This window comes from Meles meles, chromosome 17 (assembly GCF_922984935.1).
Source record: "Meles meles chromosome 17, mMelMel3.1 paternal haplotype, whole genome shotgun sequence".
Taxonomy (NCBI): Eukaryota; Metazoa; Chordata; class Mammalia; order Carnivora; family Mustelidae; genus Meles; species Meles meles.
This window is the reverse complement of record NC_060082.1, coordinates 5575888-5591281: the sequence shown is the minus strand read 5'-3', so window position 1 is coordinate 5591281 and position 15394 is coordinate 5575888. Positions and strand designations below refer to the sequence as shown.

The 15394-nt window shown below is 54.4% G+C and overlaps 2 protein-coding genes across 16 annotated transcripts; one reads left to right on the top strand and one right to left on the bottom strand.

Moving 5' to 3' along the window:
• Positions 1-5486: 5486 nt before the first annotated feature.
• On the top strand, positions 5487-10409 carry NR1I3 (nuclear receptor subfamily 1 group I member 3). Of its 12 annotated transcripts, none has more exons than XM_045983068.1 (10): positions 5487-5579; positions 5923-6062; positions 6185-6324; positions 6753-6973; positions 8023-8192; positions 8405-8544; positions 8784-8929; positions 9003-9119; positions 9213-9255; positions 10153-10409. In XM_045983068.1, the coding sequence occupies exons 3-10, from the start codon at positions 6218-6220 to the stop codon at positions 10280-10282; spliced, it is 1074 nt and encodes a 357-aa protein (XP_045839024.1). In that variant the 5' UTR covers positions 5487-5579; positions 5923-6062; positions 6185-6217; the 3' UTR covers positions 10283-10409. The 12 variants fall into 12 exon arrangements, 11 of the variants coding, with proteins under 11 accessions (XP_045839024.1, XP_045839027.1, XP_045839028.1 ...); XM_045983071.1 differs by having other exon boundaries at positions 5491-5579; positions 9209-9255; XR_006815586.1 differs by having other exon boundaries at positions 5564-5579; positions 9213-9314; positions 10153-10289.
• Positions 10410-10653: 244 nt separating this feature from the next.
• On the bottom strand, positions 10654-15040 carry TOMM40L (translocase of outer mitochondrial membrane 40 like). 4 transcript variants are annotated; one of them, XM_045983077.1, is made up of 10 exons: positions 13902-15040; positions 13511-13661; positions 13155-13222; positions 12778-12870; positions 12345-12446; positions 12097-12202; positions 11799-11921; positions 11607-11683; positions 11291-11393; positions 10654-11147 (listed from the first exon to the last, which is right to left on the bottom strand). In XM_045983077.1, the coding sequence occupies exons 1-10, from the start codon at positions 13932-13934 to the stop codon at positions 11008-11010; spliced, it is 996 nt and encodes a 331-aa protein (XP_045839033.1). In that variant the 5' UTR covers positions 13935-15040; the 3' UTR covers positions 10654-11007. The 4 variants fall into 4 exon arrangements, with proteins under 4 accessions (XP_045839033.1, XP_045839036.1, XP_045839035.1 ...); XM_045983080.1 differs by having other exon boundaries at positions 13980-15040; XM_045983079.1 differs by having other exon boundaries at positions 13511-13761; positions 13902-15039.
• Positions 15041-15394: the final 354 nt, after the last annotated feature.

Here is a 15394-nt window from a genome sequence, read left to right as displayed (position 1 = left end):
ACAAGTGCTCTGCAATGTGCTAAGTGTGTGACAGATGTGTGTGCAGAGGTGTGGCTCTGACCCCCAGAGGCCATCTTCTGTGCTCAGGCCTGAAGGCCCAGGTGGACCAGGAGGACCCAGGAGGGGGTTTGCGGTGATCTGGAAGTGGAGATATGTCTGGTCACTGCAACCGGATGGAAAAACAAGGGCTGGCGTTCAGAGATGAGTGAGCATCGCATGTTCAGGGATCTCTAAATGTCTAAGCACATCGAGAGCCCAAATGTGACGTGTTGGATGAGGGGAGAGACCTGGGGTTGGAATAGGTGAGGCCAGAGTGAGAAATCGGGGCCACATCACAAAAGACCGTGTGTGACATGCTAAAGAGATTGGATTTTATCCCGAAGGTGATGGGAAGCAAATGAAGAATTTTAAGCAGGAAAGAGACATGATCGAATTTGCATTTTAGAAATAGCAACAGCATGGAGGATGGGCTGGAACGAGATGAGGCTGGGCGTAGGGAGAACAATTTAATAGGTTACTGCGGTAATAAGTGGGAATTGGAGGAGGGCCTGAGCTCAGCTAAGAGGTGCTGGGCATGTCAGGTGGAGAGACAGCCCGACAGGCACGACGTCTGATCATTTTCAGGGAGCAAGGGAGAGAAAGGAGGCTAGGGGACGCCCCAGCTCCTGGCTTGGCATCTGGGAGCAGGTGGTAATGGAGAGGAAGGAAAGGAAGAGGGTAAGAGTATGAATATGTATCGACTTCCTTCCGTGCTCCAAACACTGTCTGAGGAACTTCACATATATTCCTTTATGTAATCTTCACAGCAGACCTGGCTAGAGGGTATTAACCCCCTTTTTCCAGATAAGAAAACTGAAGTTCAGAGCGTTTAACCCACCAGGCCATAACCGACACAGATGTCTTTCAGACCCTGGGACAGGCATGTGGGAAAAGGCTGAGAACACTGGTCAACCCTGAAAGCTGCTCGCGGCGGAGGTCGGGGGCAGACCCCAGCAGCTCCCAGCCTGTCTTGCTCTGTGGGAGAGACTCTAAGACTGGGAGCACTTCTTTTTCTTTTCTTTTTTTTTTAACATTTTTATTTATTTATTTGACAGACAGAGATCACAAGTAGGCAGAGGGGCAGGCAGAGAGAGAGAGGGAAGCAGGCTCCCCACCGAGCAGAGATCCCGACGCGGGTCTCGATCCCAGGACCCCGAGATCATGACCTGAGCCTAAGGCAGAGGCCTTAACTCACTGAGCCACCCAGGTGCCCCTCTTTTTCTTTTTTTAAGTTGTATTGAAGTAATCTCTCCACCCCACATGGAACTCAAACTCATGAGCGCCCCCCACCCCCAGATCAACAGTCGCACACTCTTTCACTCTTCGACTGAGCCAGCCAGGCGCCCCAAGGCTGGGAGCATTTCTCTATTTCATTTTGTGCTCAGAGAGGCGGGTCTCCAAGGCACCTACAAGAAGAACAAGGCTCAGGGTAATCCCCCGGGGCCCAGGAGAAGGGACAGCCCTGGCCCAGATCATCTCTCCACCAAACTGAACTCCTCCCTGAGCGAGTCATAAGTATCTGGGAGGAGGAAGTCAACCTCGCTTCCTGTGTCTGGGATTGGCCCCGCCTGGTGATACTGGACTCCCGCGGAGCTGGGTCTCAGTGACATCGAACAGGGAAGGAGCACCAAAAGTAATTCAGCTGTCAAGAGCCTGAGTCAGAACTTAAATCTAAGTCCGTATGACTCCCAAACTCACGCGCTTTCCACTTTCTCATGCTGGGATAGTCACCAAGTTAGGTAATACAGAAGTTAGTGGGGGTTGACGATGGTTTTCATTTTATTCTTTTTCGGTATTATTAAGATATACTTGACATATAATATCATATAAGTCTGAGGTATAGAACATAATGATTTGACGTAGGTATGTATGGTGAAATGATTCACCTGACCTGGCCCTAAATTTTTTCCCCTGGTAATGAGAACTTTTAAGGTCTGCTCTCATAGCCACCTTCAAACATACAATATTGTTAACTAGAGTCATCACGCTCTGTATTACATCCTCAGATTTTTTTTTATCTTTTAACTAAGAGTTGATACCTTTTGACCACTTAAAAAAAAAGATTTTATTTATTTATTTGAGAGAGAGAGCACGAGCAAGATAGCACAAGCAGGTGGGATGGCAAGGGCAGAGGGAGAAGCAGATCCCTGCTGAGCAGGGAGCCCAACATGCAGCTCCATCCCAGGACCTTGGGATCGTGACCTGAGCGAAGGTAGACGCTTAACCAACTGAGCCACCCAGGCACCCCTCCTTTTGGCCACTTTCACCCAATTTCTCCACCTCCTCTACCTTCCACCTCTAGTCACCAAAAATCTGATCTCTGTTTCTATGACTTTGTCTTGGATTCCACTAACAAAATCACAAAGTATTTGTCTTTCTCTGCCTGACTTATTTCGCTTAGCATAATGCCCTCTAGGTCCATCCGTGTCGTCACAAACAGCAAGATCTCCTTCTTTTTACGGCTGAATAGTATCCCAGTGTGTGTGTGAGTTTGTGTGTTCGCATCTTTATCCGTCTCTTGGTGGACACTTAGGCTGTTTTCACGTCTTAGCTACTGTAAATAATGCTGCAGTGAGCACAGGGACTCACATATCTGTCCCGGACAGAGGTGTTGTTTCCTTTGGCTATACACCCAGAAATGGAATTGCTGGATCAGATGGTAGTTCTATTTTTAATTTTTTGAGGAACTTCCACACTGTTTTCCATGGTGGCTGCGAATTTACATTCCCACACACAAGGGTTCCCTTTCTTCACATTCTCGCCACCATTTTTTACCTCTTGTCTTTTTGATGACGGCCCTTCTGACTGGTGCGAGGTGGTATCTCACTGCCGTTTTGATTTGCGTTGCCCTGATGATTAGTGATGCTGAGTACCTTTTCATGTACCTGTGGCCATTTAAATATTAAATAAATAAATTTGGGGAGGGAGAAGCCTATTCAGGTCCTTTGTTCCTTTTTAATTGGATTATTGGGGGGTGTTGGTTTTGGGTTTTGCTTTTTGCTATTAAGTTTCTTATATACTTTGGATGGATAGGAACTCCTTACTGGGTGTGTCCTTTGCAAATATTGTCTCCCGTTCTGTAGGTTGCCTTTTCTTTTTGTTGATGGTTTCTTTTGCTGTGGAGAAGCTTTTTAGTTTGATGCGGTTCTACTTGCATATTTTTTTTGTTTCATTGTTTGTGCCTTAAGTATTGTACAGCGCCATTTTAAGACCTACCAAATTTGAGATGCGTGTGTGACATCCGAGAGAATTCAGCTAATAAACTGGTGCGTGTATGCGGAACACCGCCCTCCTCCTGTCAGTTCTCCGCCAGGAGATGGTACCCGATCCTCTTAATCCCTCATGCTAGAAACCTGGAGTCATCTGTGACTCCTCTTCCTCTTCCTCAGCACACGCTAGTAGCCACCCAGTTCCAAAGACTGCACCTCCCATGTATTTCTGAAAACCCTCTCTTCCTCTGCAGCCTCCCGCTGTGCTAGGTCGGGCGTAATCTTCTCCCAACGACATTATCCAATAGCTCTCTTACTGATCCCTTTGCCCCAGGTCCAGCGCCATCAAATCCATCTTCCAAACAGCCAGAGACCCAAGATATTTAGAATAAGATCGATCTACCCAGAATAGGTCTGCTCATGTCATTTCTCTGCTTCCTCTTCAAAAGCCTTCTGATGGACTCAAGGCTGCTTAGTATGGGAAACAGGAGGTTCCCCCATGAGCTGTCCCTGCCCACAGCTCAGCCTCCTAGCCCACCTCCCCAGAATCCTCCCCTCCCACCCCCAATCCAAAACGCTGGGCTCCGGCAGAGGAGGCTTGTTTGTGGCTCGACCTCACACACACCTTTTTGTATCTGGCTTCTGGAACTTTCTCAGCTTGCACTCTCTGCCTGAACTGCATTTTGTTTTCACCTAGCTCCTCATGATCCTTTCAAAATCAGACCAGTTGTCACTCCTCCAGGAAGCCTTTCCTGCCTCCTCCTCAACACCTTTCTGCCAAAGCGGATTAGGTACCCCTCCTCTGTGGTCCCATATGCTCTGTGCACAGCACCATCCTTGATCTGATCATGTTTCTTTATATCTGCGCGAAGGTCTGTCTTCCTCACCAGCACACCGAGGTTCCGTAAGGCCAGAAGAGCATCTTGTTCATGTTTTCATCCCTCCTGTCTACCACAGAGTAGGTATTCTGTCAATATTTGTTGATTAAATGAATTAGCACGCATTCTCGCAGCCACACTCAGGCTAGCATACCAACAGACGCACACACCGAGATGTGCTCAGCATCTCCCAAGAACCAGAACTTAGCACCTGTGTTCTCTGGAACTCTGCTTGCTGCAAAATGTAATAGTTTACACAATCCATTCTGGGGACCTAAACAAGGCTCCATCTCTTCCCTTGGTCTCTGTTTAAGTTACTCCAACCTGTGCGTGGGTTTTAAACTCAAATTTAGGGCAACGTTAATTATAATTGAACTCTTAATGGAAGAAAAAGACAGAACCAAAGAAAGAAAGCATGTGTATGATACCAGATTTATCCAACATAGATGTAACCAACATATTGTCCATTCCCAAAATATCCACATAGCTTTTGAGTTACTTTTACTGTTCATAGATATTGGGAGAATACATACACACACACACACACACACACACACACACACACACACACACACACACACATTTCACACCTGCAGAAATATTCTGCTGTGTTGATGGAACACTTAGACAACCCTACTGAAGACTCCTACTTGTGATTCTTAAACCTATTAATTGGAAGTCTTTCATCTTGGCTCCAGACAGGACCAAGAACATAACTTGTGGGGCCCACTGAAAAACGAAAGTGCAGATTCCCTTGTTCAAAAATCATGGAGAGAGCGCACCTGGGTGGCTCAGTGGGTTAAGCCTCTGCCTTCAGCTCAGGTCATGATCTCAGGGTCCTGGGATTGAGCCCCGCATCAGGCTCTCTGCTCGGCGGGGAGCCTGCTTCCTCCTCTCCCTCTCTCTCTCTCTCACTACTTGTGATCTTTCTCTGTCAAATAAATAAATAAAATCTTTTAAAAAAATCATGGAGAATTTCAAGACAGCGATGACAGAGAATTAAACCAAACCCAAGATCCCTCTGAGGCCAGGGTCCTATGTGACTGCACAGGTCACATGCCCATGAAGCCAGCTCGGGGCCAGAGCCCTCCAATCAATCCACCTCTAATCTGTAAGAGGCCACCTCATCTCATCGCTTCCCTCCCGGCTGGGAAGTGTAGCTCTCACTAGCTCTTCGCTTGAGCTCTTAATCAGACCCCAGTCTCTCTTTCTCTCTCTCTCTCTTAAGATTTTTTAATTTACTTGAGAGGGAGAGCGAGCACAAATGGTGGGAGGGACAGAGGGAGAGGGGGAGGCAGGCTTCTCACTGAGCAGGGAGCCCCACAGGGGCTCGATCCCAGGACCCTGAGATCATGACCCGAGCCGAAGGCAGACGCTTAACCCACTGAGCCACCGGAGCACCTGGCCCCAGTCTGTTTTTAAGAATCTTCCTTTTGGGAGCCTCGTGCAATTGGTATGCCTGTTCTTTTACTATGTCATACTGCAGGTGAAAAAGCTTGTTCTGTCTCTCCTCTCTCTTCCCAGCTTGTCCAAGATCCAGGTTCGAAGGAGGCTTACAGGTCCAGCCTGGAGCTTAGCGGTAGGGAAGACCCCTCTGGGTGTGATGTGCAGCAGCTTCTAGTCGTGAGGTCTCTCCCGCACGGGGTCCCTCCTCAGGTGCCAGCAACCTACCCCATGAGCATGCTGGGAACTCCTCCCACCCGGGCCTTTGTCCTGGGTCCAGAGTCTGTGCCCTATCTATGTAGTCACAGAGACCAACCGCAGTCCACACATAGCAGAAGTTCCTTGTTTTCCAGGTACGGAGGGTCATAATCCCTGACGGCAAACGCTGGCAGCTCCAGAGACCAAGGGGAAAAGCAGGGCAGAGTGGCGGTCTGGGGAGGGGCAGCCCACACCAGATCCCCTGGCCTGCGGGTGACAGGCCTAGGAATGGCAGGTAGGGATCTGTTGGGGGCCAGAGACTAAAAGCAACAAGGTGCAGATAATGCAGAGGGTCGGGAAGAGGTCCCCCAGAAGGGGGAGAAGAGTGTCCAGGGTGCTGACCCTTCCCACATCCAGGGGCCTGCGACAGCCACCGCAACATCTGAAGCCATGGCCAGTGCGGAGGATGGGCCGAGGAGCTGTGTGGTGTGCGGGGACCGAGCCACAGGCTATCATTTCCATGCTCTGACCTGTGAGGGTTGCAAGGGCTTCTTCAGGTAAGAGCCCCCCGCCCCAGGAGAAACCACTTCCCAAACTCCCCACTGGGCAGCCTCTAAGCCGTGCCACATGCCTGAGCTTGTCCATCTACGTTACTCCTGCCTCTCGGAGGCTAACTGCCCTGTGGCTAGCGTGGTACATCTCGTCAACCTCGACATTGCCTAAATCGATGATAGAATAATAGAGGCAAGGCTGTTGTCCTGTGGACACAGCCCCTTACCCACTACCTGCGAACACCAAGTCAGGGATCCTGTGCCCTGTGCTTGAGATAGCTTATACCCTACCCACCCTTAGGGACCCTTGGGCACAGCTCAGATTAGCCCACGTCCCCACAGATCCTTCTAGACCGTGTCATCTCAGCCCCTCACGTAGCCACCTGTTCACTGCCATCCGTGACCGCTCTCCCGAAAGTCTCCATCTCTCACAGACGAACAGTCAACAAAAGCATTGGTCTCACCTGCCCCTTTGCTGGAAGATGTAAGGTCAACAAGGCCCAGCGACGCCACTGCCCAGCCTGCCGGTTGCAGAAATGCCTAGACGCTGGCATGAAGAAGGAAAGTGAGTTGGCCCCCTACCGACACCAGAATCCACGGATGAGGTCGCTCTGCTTTGCCCTCGCTCCCAAAGCGTATTCTCCCCACAAGAAGAGTAAGATTTTGGAAATAAGTCAGATGATGTTTCTATTCTGCTCCTCAGCTCTCTCATAGTCCAAGATCTCCTGGTCTAGCTCCAACAGACAGCCTCCCGGATTTTATCTCCTGACCTTCCCGCCTTGCCCCCTCACTCCCGCCACACTGATTTCAGCGCCATCAGGCACACCCAGCAACACCCCTCGGGACGTTTGTCCTTGTCATCCCCTCCACCCAGAATGCTTTCCTAGATATCCGTAGGGCTTGACTTCTGTGTGTCTCACACATAGCATGTCACCTGGTAGGCATGTCACCTAGTAGGTACGCGGTAACTGTTGAAGGAATCATCACGTGCCGTTTCTCTGTGCCCCGTAATGAAGCTTTGCTCCCAACAGACGATGTCACTGGAGCTCACTCGGCTACAAAGTTACAGTGTCCACGTGTAGCCTCTTCTGACTCCCAAGCCCTTGCTTTCCGCTGATAGCGCGCTACTCTTCAATACGGGCCGGTGCATACCACAGGGGTCAAAAATCTTGGCTTGCCTCACTTTAGTGTTTTGTGACCTTGGACCTGCCACCGGAACGCCAGCCTGTTTATGTGTCTGAAAAATCTGGATAATAACACCTGGCCTGTCTACCCTCTACCCACTGGGCTGTTTCATCCAGTGAGATTTAACCTCGGAACCCTTGCCGTTTAGGGCTATGTAAACAGAAGGTGATGCTTTAGGAACCAAGAGCTCTCCCTCTTCGGTGGTCGTCCAGAAGCCAAACATCTCCCTTCACTGTGACCACTGTATTTTCCACCCTCCCCACCACACAGTGGTGCCTTGTTTTCCCCAGCGGGGCCTGCGGGGCTGGGGAGAGGGGCAGGGATCTCCTACCACTGGGGCCTCTAGGACTCCAGCCAAGCCCAAGGAGACCCCAGGAACGCCGCTCCCTCCCCACATCCTTCATCACGGGGCCCGGGGCCCAAGGGCTCCCAGACAGAGGGTGAGGGTGCGGACTGGCAGAGACAGTGATGCCCCCTGTGGACCTCAGCGGCATCGTCCTTCATCTTCCCCGGGCACAGTGATCCTGTCGGCAGAAGCCCTGGCAGCGCGGCGGGCGAAGCAGGCCCAGCGGCGGGCCCGCCAAGTCCCCGCGCAGCTGAGCAAGGAGCAGGAGTTGCTGGTGCAGACCCTCCTTGGGGCACACAGCCGCCACGTGGGCACCATGTTCAACCAGTTCGTGCGGTTCAGGGTGAGCCTTTGTATGGACTTTGGGCACCCAGAAGGGCACCCGAGGAGGCTGCCCGGAGGGAGGGGGCAGCGGTGTGCCACGCCCCAAGACAGAGGAGGAGGCTTCACCAGAACCCCAGCGTCCCCAGGCTCCTCGGCCCGGAAGCCCTTCCAGAACAGGGCTGGAGAGACCCCTGGGACCAGGGCCACTCACTCAGGCCCCGATCTCCGCAGCCTCCTGCTCATCTGTTCATCCATCACAAGCGCCTGCCCGTCCAGGTCCCCGAACTGCCCCTGCTCATGCACTTCGCGGAGGTCAACACTTTCATGGTACAGCAAGTCATCAAGTTCACCAAGGACGTGCCTCTCTTCCGGTATGTGACCTCCCCTTACCTTCCGGGAGGAAAACACTCCAATAAATTATAACCACACACACACACACACACACACACACACACACACACACACACACCCCAGCAGTGCCTGACCCGCGAACCCCTCCTGCTGCCCTTCCAAGCACGGGGTCTTGAATTCCCTCCTTTGGTCTTAAGCATCTCAGCCAGAACTGGGAGCCCCTCTCCGTCTCTAAAAGGCTCTTGCCTGCTCCCCGCAGCTCCCTGCCCATGGAGGACCAGATCTCCCTGCTCAAGGGAGCAGCCGTCGAAATCTGCCACATCGCACTCAATACCACGTTCTGTCTCCAAACACAAAACTTCCTCTGCGGGCCGCTCTGCTACACGCTGGAAGACGGCGTCCATGGTGAGGGGGGCTGGAGCCGGGTGGCGGGGTGGCGGGGTGACCGGGAGGATCCTAAAACCAGCATCTCCCACAGCGGGGTTCCGGGAAGACTTTTTAGAGTTGCTCCTTCGCTTTCATGCGACACTGAGGCGACTCCAGCTCCAGGAGCCCGAGTATGTGCTCATGGCCGCCATGGCCCTCTTCTCTCCTGGTGAGCATCCCCCAAAGCCCGGAAGCTTCTGCTCCTCCCCGGGAATCCCTGCCCACCCCCACCCATCCTTCCCACCGGCTGTCTTCCAGACAGGCCTGGGGTTACCCGGAGGGAGGAGATCGACCGTCTACAAGAGGTGACCGCACTGACCCTGCAGAGCTACATCAAAGCGCAGCCACCAAGGCCTGGGGATCGGTATGCGGGAGCCTGGGGGCTCGGAGGCTGCACTGGGCAGGCAGGAAGACAAGGGAAACACTGAGCTCAGGGGAACGCTTTTGCTGTCCTCTCCTCTGGGAAACCAGGTTCCTTGGGGGCACCGAGTCCTTCCCTCGCACCTCAGATGGGTCTGGCATCCGAATCGCTCCTACTGCTGTTTCATCTGATTTTTTCCAGATTTTTTTTTTTTATTCAGTAGAGATGCAAAGTCGTAGCTCGCAGGCTCTGTATGATAGCATTCCTGAGATAGATGACACCCATCACCTTACCCGTCCACTCCAGGCTTCTCGTTCGCGCCCTGTCCTTGGCCCTTCCCTTCCTCTCCATTGGCCCCTTCCTTTACTTTTTCATCCTCCCTTAAAGTTATCATGGTCACTCAGATTCCTGGGCAAAGCCAGGCTCTGGCTCAGCCGTCCATGCTCTATCCAGGCTCTGAGGTAGGCTCCGCGTGTTCTCGTGGGTTCCTCAATGAGCCAGTTCGGCCGGAAGAGGGACGCTTTAGACCACAGAACACACCCACCTTCTAGAACCTGCTCTAGAAGGCCAGATCCATAGATTCCACAGAGCTGCAGTTCTGACCAAGTCTGGGGCTTTCTTCACACTTGGCCCTCAGACCTCTGGATCCAAGAAGGCCATGGTGAGAGGAGACCTCGGGGCCTTGGGAATTTTTGCTGATTTGTCATACCAGAGCATGGTTTTCTGGAGTGTTCAGACCTAGCTTCACGGAGGGAGAGTTCAGGGGAGCAGGACCTCAAGACAAGACTCTCAGCTGCCTTATTTTCCTCTTTCCCTGGTGACCCCACTACCTCCTCCAAAGGTTTCTGTACGCGAAGCTGCTGGGCCTGTTGGCTGAGCTCCGGAGCATTAACAACGCATACGGGTACCAAATCCAGCACATCCAGGGCCTGTCCGCCATGATGCCGCTGCTCCAGGAGATCTGCAGCTGAGGCCCCGGTTGCCTCCTGCCACAGCCCATCTGCACACGTTGGACTGGAAGGGGGAAAATGCTGAGGCCAGAGGTTGGGACCGGTAGGGAGGGAGCCCAGTGGTTGCAATGAAAGACTAAAGCAGTAACTACCTCTTCATGCAGTCTTGGGGTTGGTGGGGGGTGACCACAGGGACGGAGCTGTTCTCTGGGAGCACGGAAGATGGGAAGGAGGAAGCCTCAGGGCTAAGAGGTAAAGAAGCTCCTTCTGGGCATTGGGGGGGAGGCGATTTCTGAGGTCAAAGATGTAGCCCTTCAGCTCTTCTCTCCCAGCCCTAGACTCCGGGATGGAAAGCAGGACAGGGAGCTAATCCCATGCAGCCTGTTCTGCTCTGAAGAGGAAGAAGCTAGAAGCTTTAATCGATAGGAAAACGAAGAAGGGGGACGTGAGGGGAGAAAAGTCAGCCAGACACACCCCTTAATCCTCCTCCCTTAGTCCAGAGCCACAAGAGCATGGGAAGAAGACCCTGGAGCCGGTGGCAGAGGTGGGGGCCACACACCACAGCCCCAGCAGCTGCCCCGTGGCGGCTCCAGTTCTGAGGAGGGCATGGTCCTGTCCCCCGCTCTGCTCCTGGGACCCAGAGGTCGCCCAGCAAGGTGGGCTCTGGAGAGGGGGCCTAGTCTCTGGCCCTAGGGCACCTGCCTCGGAGGTTCCAGCGTCTGTGGGGGGCGGGCTCCGGGAGCACCTCAGCCCACAGTGATGCTGAAGCCACAGTGGAATCTGTTGCGCCAGTGATTGAGGAAGGCTCCGAGGGCCAGGGTGACGGGCAAGGGGGGCATCTTCTTCTCCAGCACAGCACCCACACACCAGTTACTGTCCACCAAGCCTGTTAGAGAACACAGGATACGCACGAGGTTGTTTCACAGGCTTGGAGATGGGGGTCAGGAGCAAGGTCGGAAGGACGCTTGTCTCCTCCCTCTGTCCCCCTGGTCCCTCGGCACCTCCGAACGCCATCCTAATAACCCTCACCTCTAAACACCATGTTGGCCTGGGGCAGAGTCAGGTGGTAACCGAAGGAGAAGGTTGTGTCTTGTAGCCTTGTGTTGGCCTCAAATTCCACTCCAACCTGGACCTGAGAACCACAGGCAAAGATGGGAGAAGGATCGGTGTCAGTGAGGACCAGAGGCGTCCTGATGGGGCTCGGTGGGACCGAGGTGTGCGTGAAGCATCTGTGTGGCATGGGGGCGGGGGGTAGAATCGCGAGGCAGCGGGGCCTGTGGAGGTCGCAGGGGTGCAAGTTCACGGCTGACTTGCCGGGGTGGGGGAATGGCATGGGTAGCCTCACCTGTTCATTTGCCCTGTGGTAATAACTCGCGTGGGCCCCACCTGACCCCACATTCAGTGTGGCTACCCAGTGCACCGCTGTAAAAACCAAAACGCAGGAGACAAGGAGCGTTACCGTAGCAGGACACAGGCCAGCAACCCTCGCCGAGTTCAGAATGTCCCCTCCCTGTCACTACTCCTCCTCACCCCGTACCCGAGTACTTCCCGGCCAGGGTCAGGATGGCGCCCTCCTCGCCTGGCCGCCGGTGATAAACCAGCTCTCCTCCCAGCACCAGCCGATGGGTGAGGCTCTGCAGGAAGTGAGCCACCATGATCACTGTGGGGTAGCAGGGACACGGGGAGTCAGTGATGGGGACAGCCTCCAGGCCTGCTGCCCTACCCCAGCCTGCCCAAGCACTTCCTAACGCCTCCGCTGTACAGGCGAGGAGGAGGCAGGGCCAACATGAGCCAGTGAGCAGCCGAGACACAAAGCACCCGTCCCCCATCCTCACCCGATTCCCCGATCAGGTCAGGATTCCCTAGGGTCAGCGTGGCTGTGTAGTCGTCTCCCCGGTACTCGCCATCGAACTGCCACGTCAGGAACTTGGCTTGCTGCGTCTGGGTAGGCAGAACCAGGCGTCGAGCCTTGCCCTCCCACCCCGTCGATCACTCCGGCCCCGCTCCTCTCCCCGGAGCCCCCCAGCGCCGCACACTCAGGGAGAAAGGGGAAACGCGGACGGCCGCAGGAGCCATGGCTCACCTGGAAGACAGCCTTGGCTCGGAGCCGCTCTGCCAGGAGGAGCAGGACCTGGGCGTTGAGGCTGCCACTGCTGTCCATATCGCCCACCACCGTGGGGAACACCTGTGGACCAGGGCACACAGCGCGCCTGGGCTGGGGGCGCGCTCAGCGTCCAGCCGACCGTCCAGGATTTCTCCAGCGGTACCCGGCGCCCCCTAGTGGAGCCACAGAGACAGACTCCGGCTCCTCACCCAAATGTCCCCCGCCCCTCCCGTCGGAGGAAACACAGGGGCAGGCGCCCTGGGCATTCTCCCGGGTAACACACTCCTTCCCTCCTCCTCTAGTCCCGAGTCCTGGGTGGGCTTTTCCCCATGACACACTCCTGTCCTCCTCCGCGAGACCTGAGATCTGGGTGGGCTTTTAGGGAGACGACCCCGGCGTGAGGACTACTCACCTCGGCGGGGCTAAGTTGCCAGTCTCCGGCGTAGGCCGCATGGAGATGATAGCCCGGCAAGCCCAGGGCACTCATGTGCACGGTGTGAGCCACCTGACGAAAGAGAAGTCGGGGGAGGAAAATGTTCCCACCGCCTCAAGCCCCGTTCCACCCGTCTTCTTCTCCCCATCCAGAAGGCCTTACAAGATTCCGACATACACAGAGGGTCACCGAAACTAAAAGCAACAAGTCCCACAGGCGAGGGAAGTGAAGAGAGCCCCACATCCTCCCTCATGTGTCCCACAGAGCCTGGTTAAGGCTTGAGTGCAAAGGCAAGGAGGAGAGTATCCGCGGATAGGCAGGGAGGATCTTGAGGAGGGCCGGAGAAGTGGGAGCACCTGGAAATGGCTGCTCAGAACCTTGTTGACAACGAGCTTCACTCCCTCCATCTGTGCTGGGAACACATCTGAAGGGGTGGAGGGGAGGGGAAGCGGAGGAATAAGCACAGACAAGGAACCCCTACCCCAAGAAGTAGTCTCCCCTTTCAGTCCCATTGAAAGCACTTTGGAGGAGCTGACCTCCTTTCAAGTCCTACCACGGAATGTTCCACTCCATGTGGGCACCTGATCCTCCCTGAGGCTGGATGCCCCAGCTGGGTTCTCCCCTTTCCTGCTCCCATCACGGGACACCCCGCATTCGAGACCCTCCCCTCCTCTGCCCCTTCAATGTGAGACACCCAATGCCAAGTTCTCACCTTTGCATAGCCGGTGCAGCTCATCGAAGCTCCCAGGGTTGGGCAGAGGCTCCTCTCGACGGGGGCTCCGGCGGGGCAAAGCCCCCATCGGTGCCAGGCCCAGTGTGTTCCCCATTTCAGTCCAGAGAACAGGGGAAGGGCCCGGGTTAGCCTGAGAAAGGACGCTATTGCTCCCTCTACCCCGCACGGGTCCCACCCCCCATCATCCGACTCCCCAGTCCCAGAAACTTCCACATGGTCCGATGCTAGACCTGGAAGAGGAAGAGCAGGGAGAGGGCACCGGTGGGGAGATTGAACCCCAGGCACACTCCCGTCCCATCTTTTTGATTCTTCACCCCACCTGTCACCCCGTCCTCTCCCCCATTATCTAATCCTAGCTCCCATCACAGACCTCACCCAGCTTCCCAGTCTTCCTGTTCTTCATTCCTAGATCCCAAGGCGAGACTGGCAATGAAGCAATAGTCCTTACCGTCTCAGACTATCATGCTGCCCCTTTTCCCCCGGCACACCCCGGTCATCTTGATGGGGGCAACCATCTTGAGTAATGGCAGGACTGCGGCTTCACGCTGCATTCTCAGCGTGGTCATGAGCGCCATCTTGGAATCGGGCAAAAAAAGACATCAAAGACCCGACCCTCCCTTGATTGGGCCCCGCCCAGAAGATGGAAAAAAAAAAAAAAAAGCTGCCTCCTTCTCCCAGGGGCCAATGGGAGAGGAGGAAGCAAAGGAGTGGCAGAGTCGGGTCCGGAGAGCTCCAACCCAGGCACTGCAGAGGCGGGCGGGGCTTGATTGGTAGATGGCCTGAGATCGCCCGGCAGCTACAAGGTCGGGAAGTCGCTGGGAACCTGCTAGACGCCAGAGGGAGCCTCTTGGATCCTGGGCCGCTGCAACTCCTTTCGCGGGACAGCCTGGAAACCTCCGTTTTGTAAAGGATGGCAGAGGGAATGATTGTGAATACTGCATTGGAACCCTGGTTCTTATGGCTCCTAGTGCCCCTACCTCGAACCCCTTAGGGACTCCTCACAGCCCCCCACAGTACACAGCACACACCTCCAGATGGGCACTACCCGCAGGTACAGCCCTCCCCATGGAGACGCGGAGGTCTACATCTTTCCAAGTTCACCTTCTAGTTCTCTTGGTGGATTGGGAGTGGGTGAGAGGAATTGCAGCCTTAGTTCTAGCAGGATGATTCCGTGAAGCAACTGCCCCCATTAGCTATCCTTTCCTGCATTGCTCAGGCAAATAAAATCTGGGAATATGGACTCTGGCCCCCAAACGCACTGCACTCCAGAACCAGGGACGGTCAGTGGGGGTGTCCTTCAAATACTAAGCACTCCAGGGGAATAATTGAAGATGGAGTAAGATTTTTTTGGGCCCGGGGCCACTGCCCTCACTAGCCCTCACACCCCCATCTCCGCTTCTCCAGAATGTTCTATGTATGGGGCGCCTGGGTGGCTCAGTGGGTTGAGCCTCTACCTTTGGCTCAGGTCATGGTCCCAGGGTCCTGGGATTGAGCTCCGCATCAGGCTCTCTGCTCAGTAGGAGGCCTGCTTCTGCCTGCTCTCTTTCTACATGTGATCTCTTTCTCTCTCTCTCTGTCAAATAAATCAAATCTTAAAAAAAAAAAGAGGATGTTCTATGTACACTTTGAGGGCAAAAGGGTAAAAGATACAAATGCTTCGGATATCTGTTTAGCTGATTTCACGCAAATGCCTTGGGCTTCGGGGATGTACCTTTGTCCTCCCTCACAGGCAGAGCTGGCGCAGGGGCTGCTGCCTCCGTCAGAGGGATGCTCTGGCCCCGCTGACTCACACTGGCTGACCATCACCTTAGAATGACAAGGTAATCCAGTGACCAGGGAACTTCAGCCTTTATCCTTGGTAGA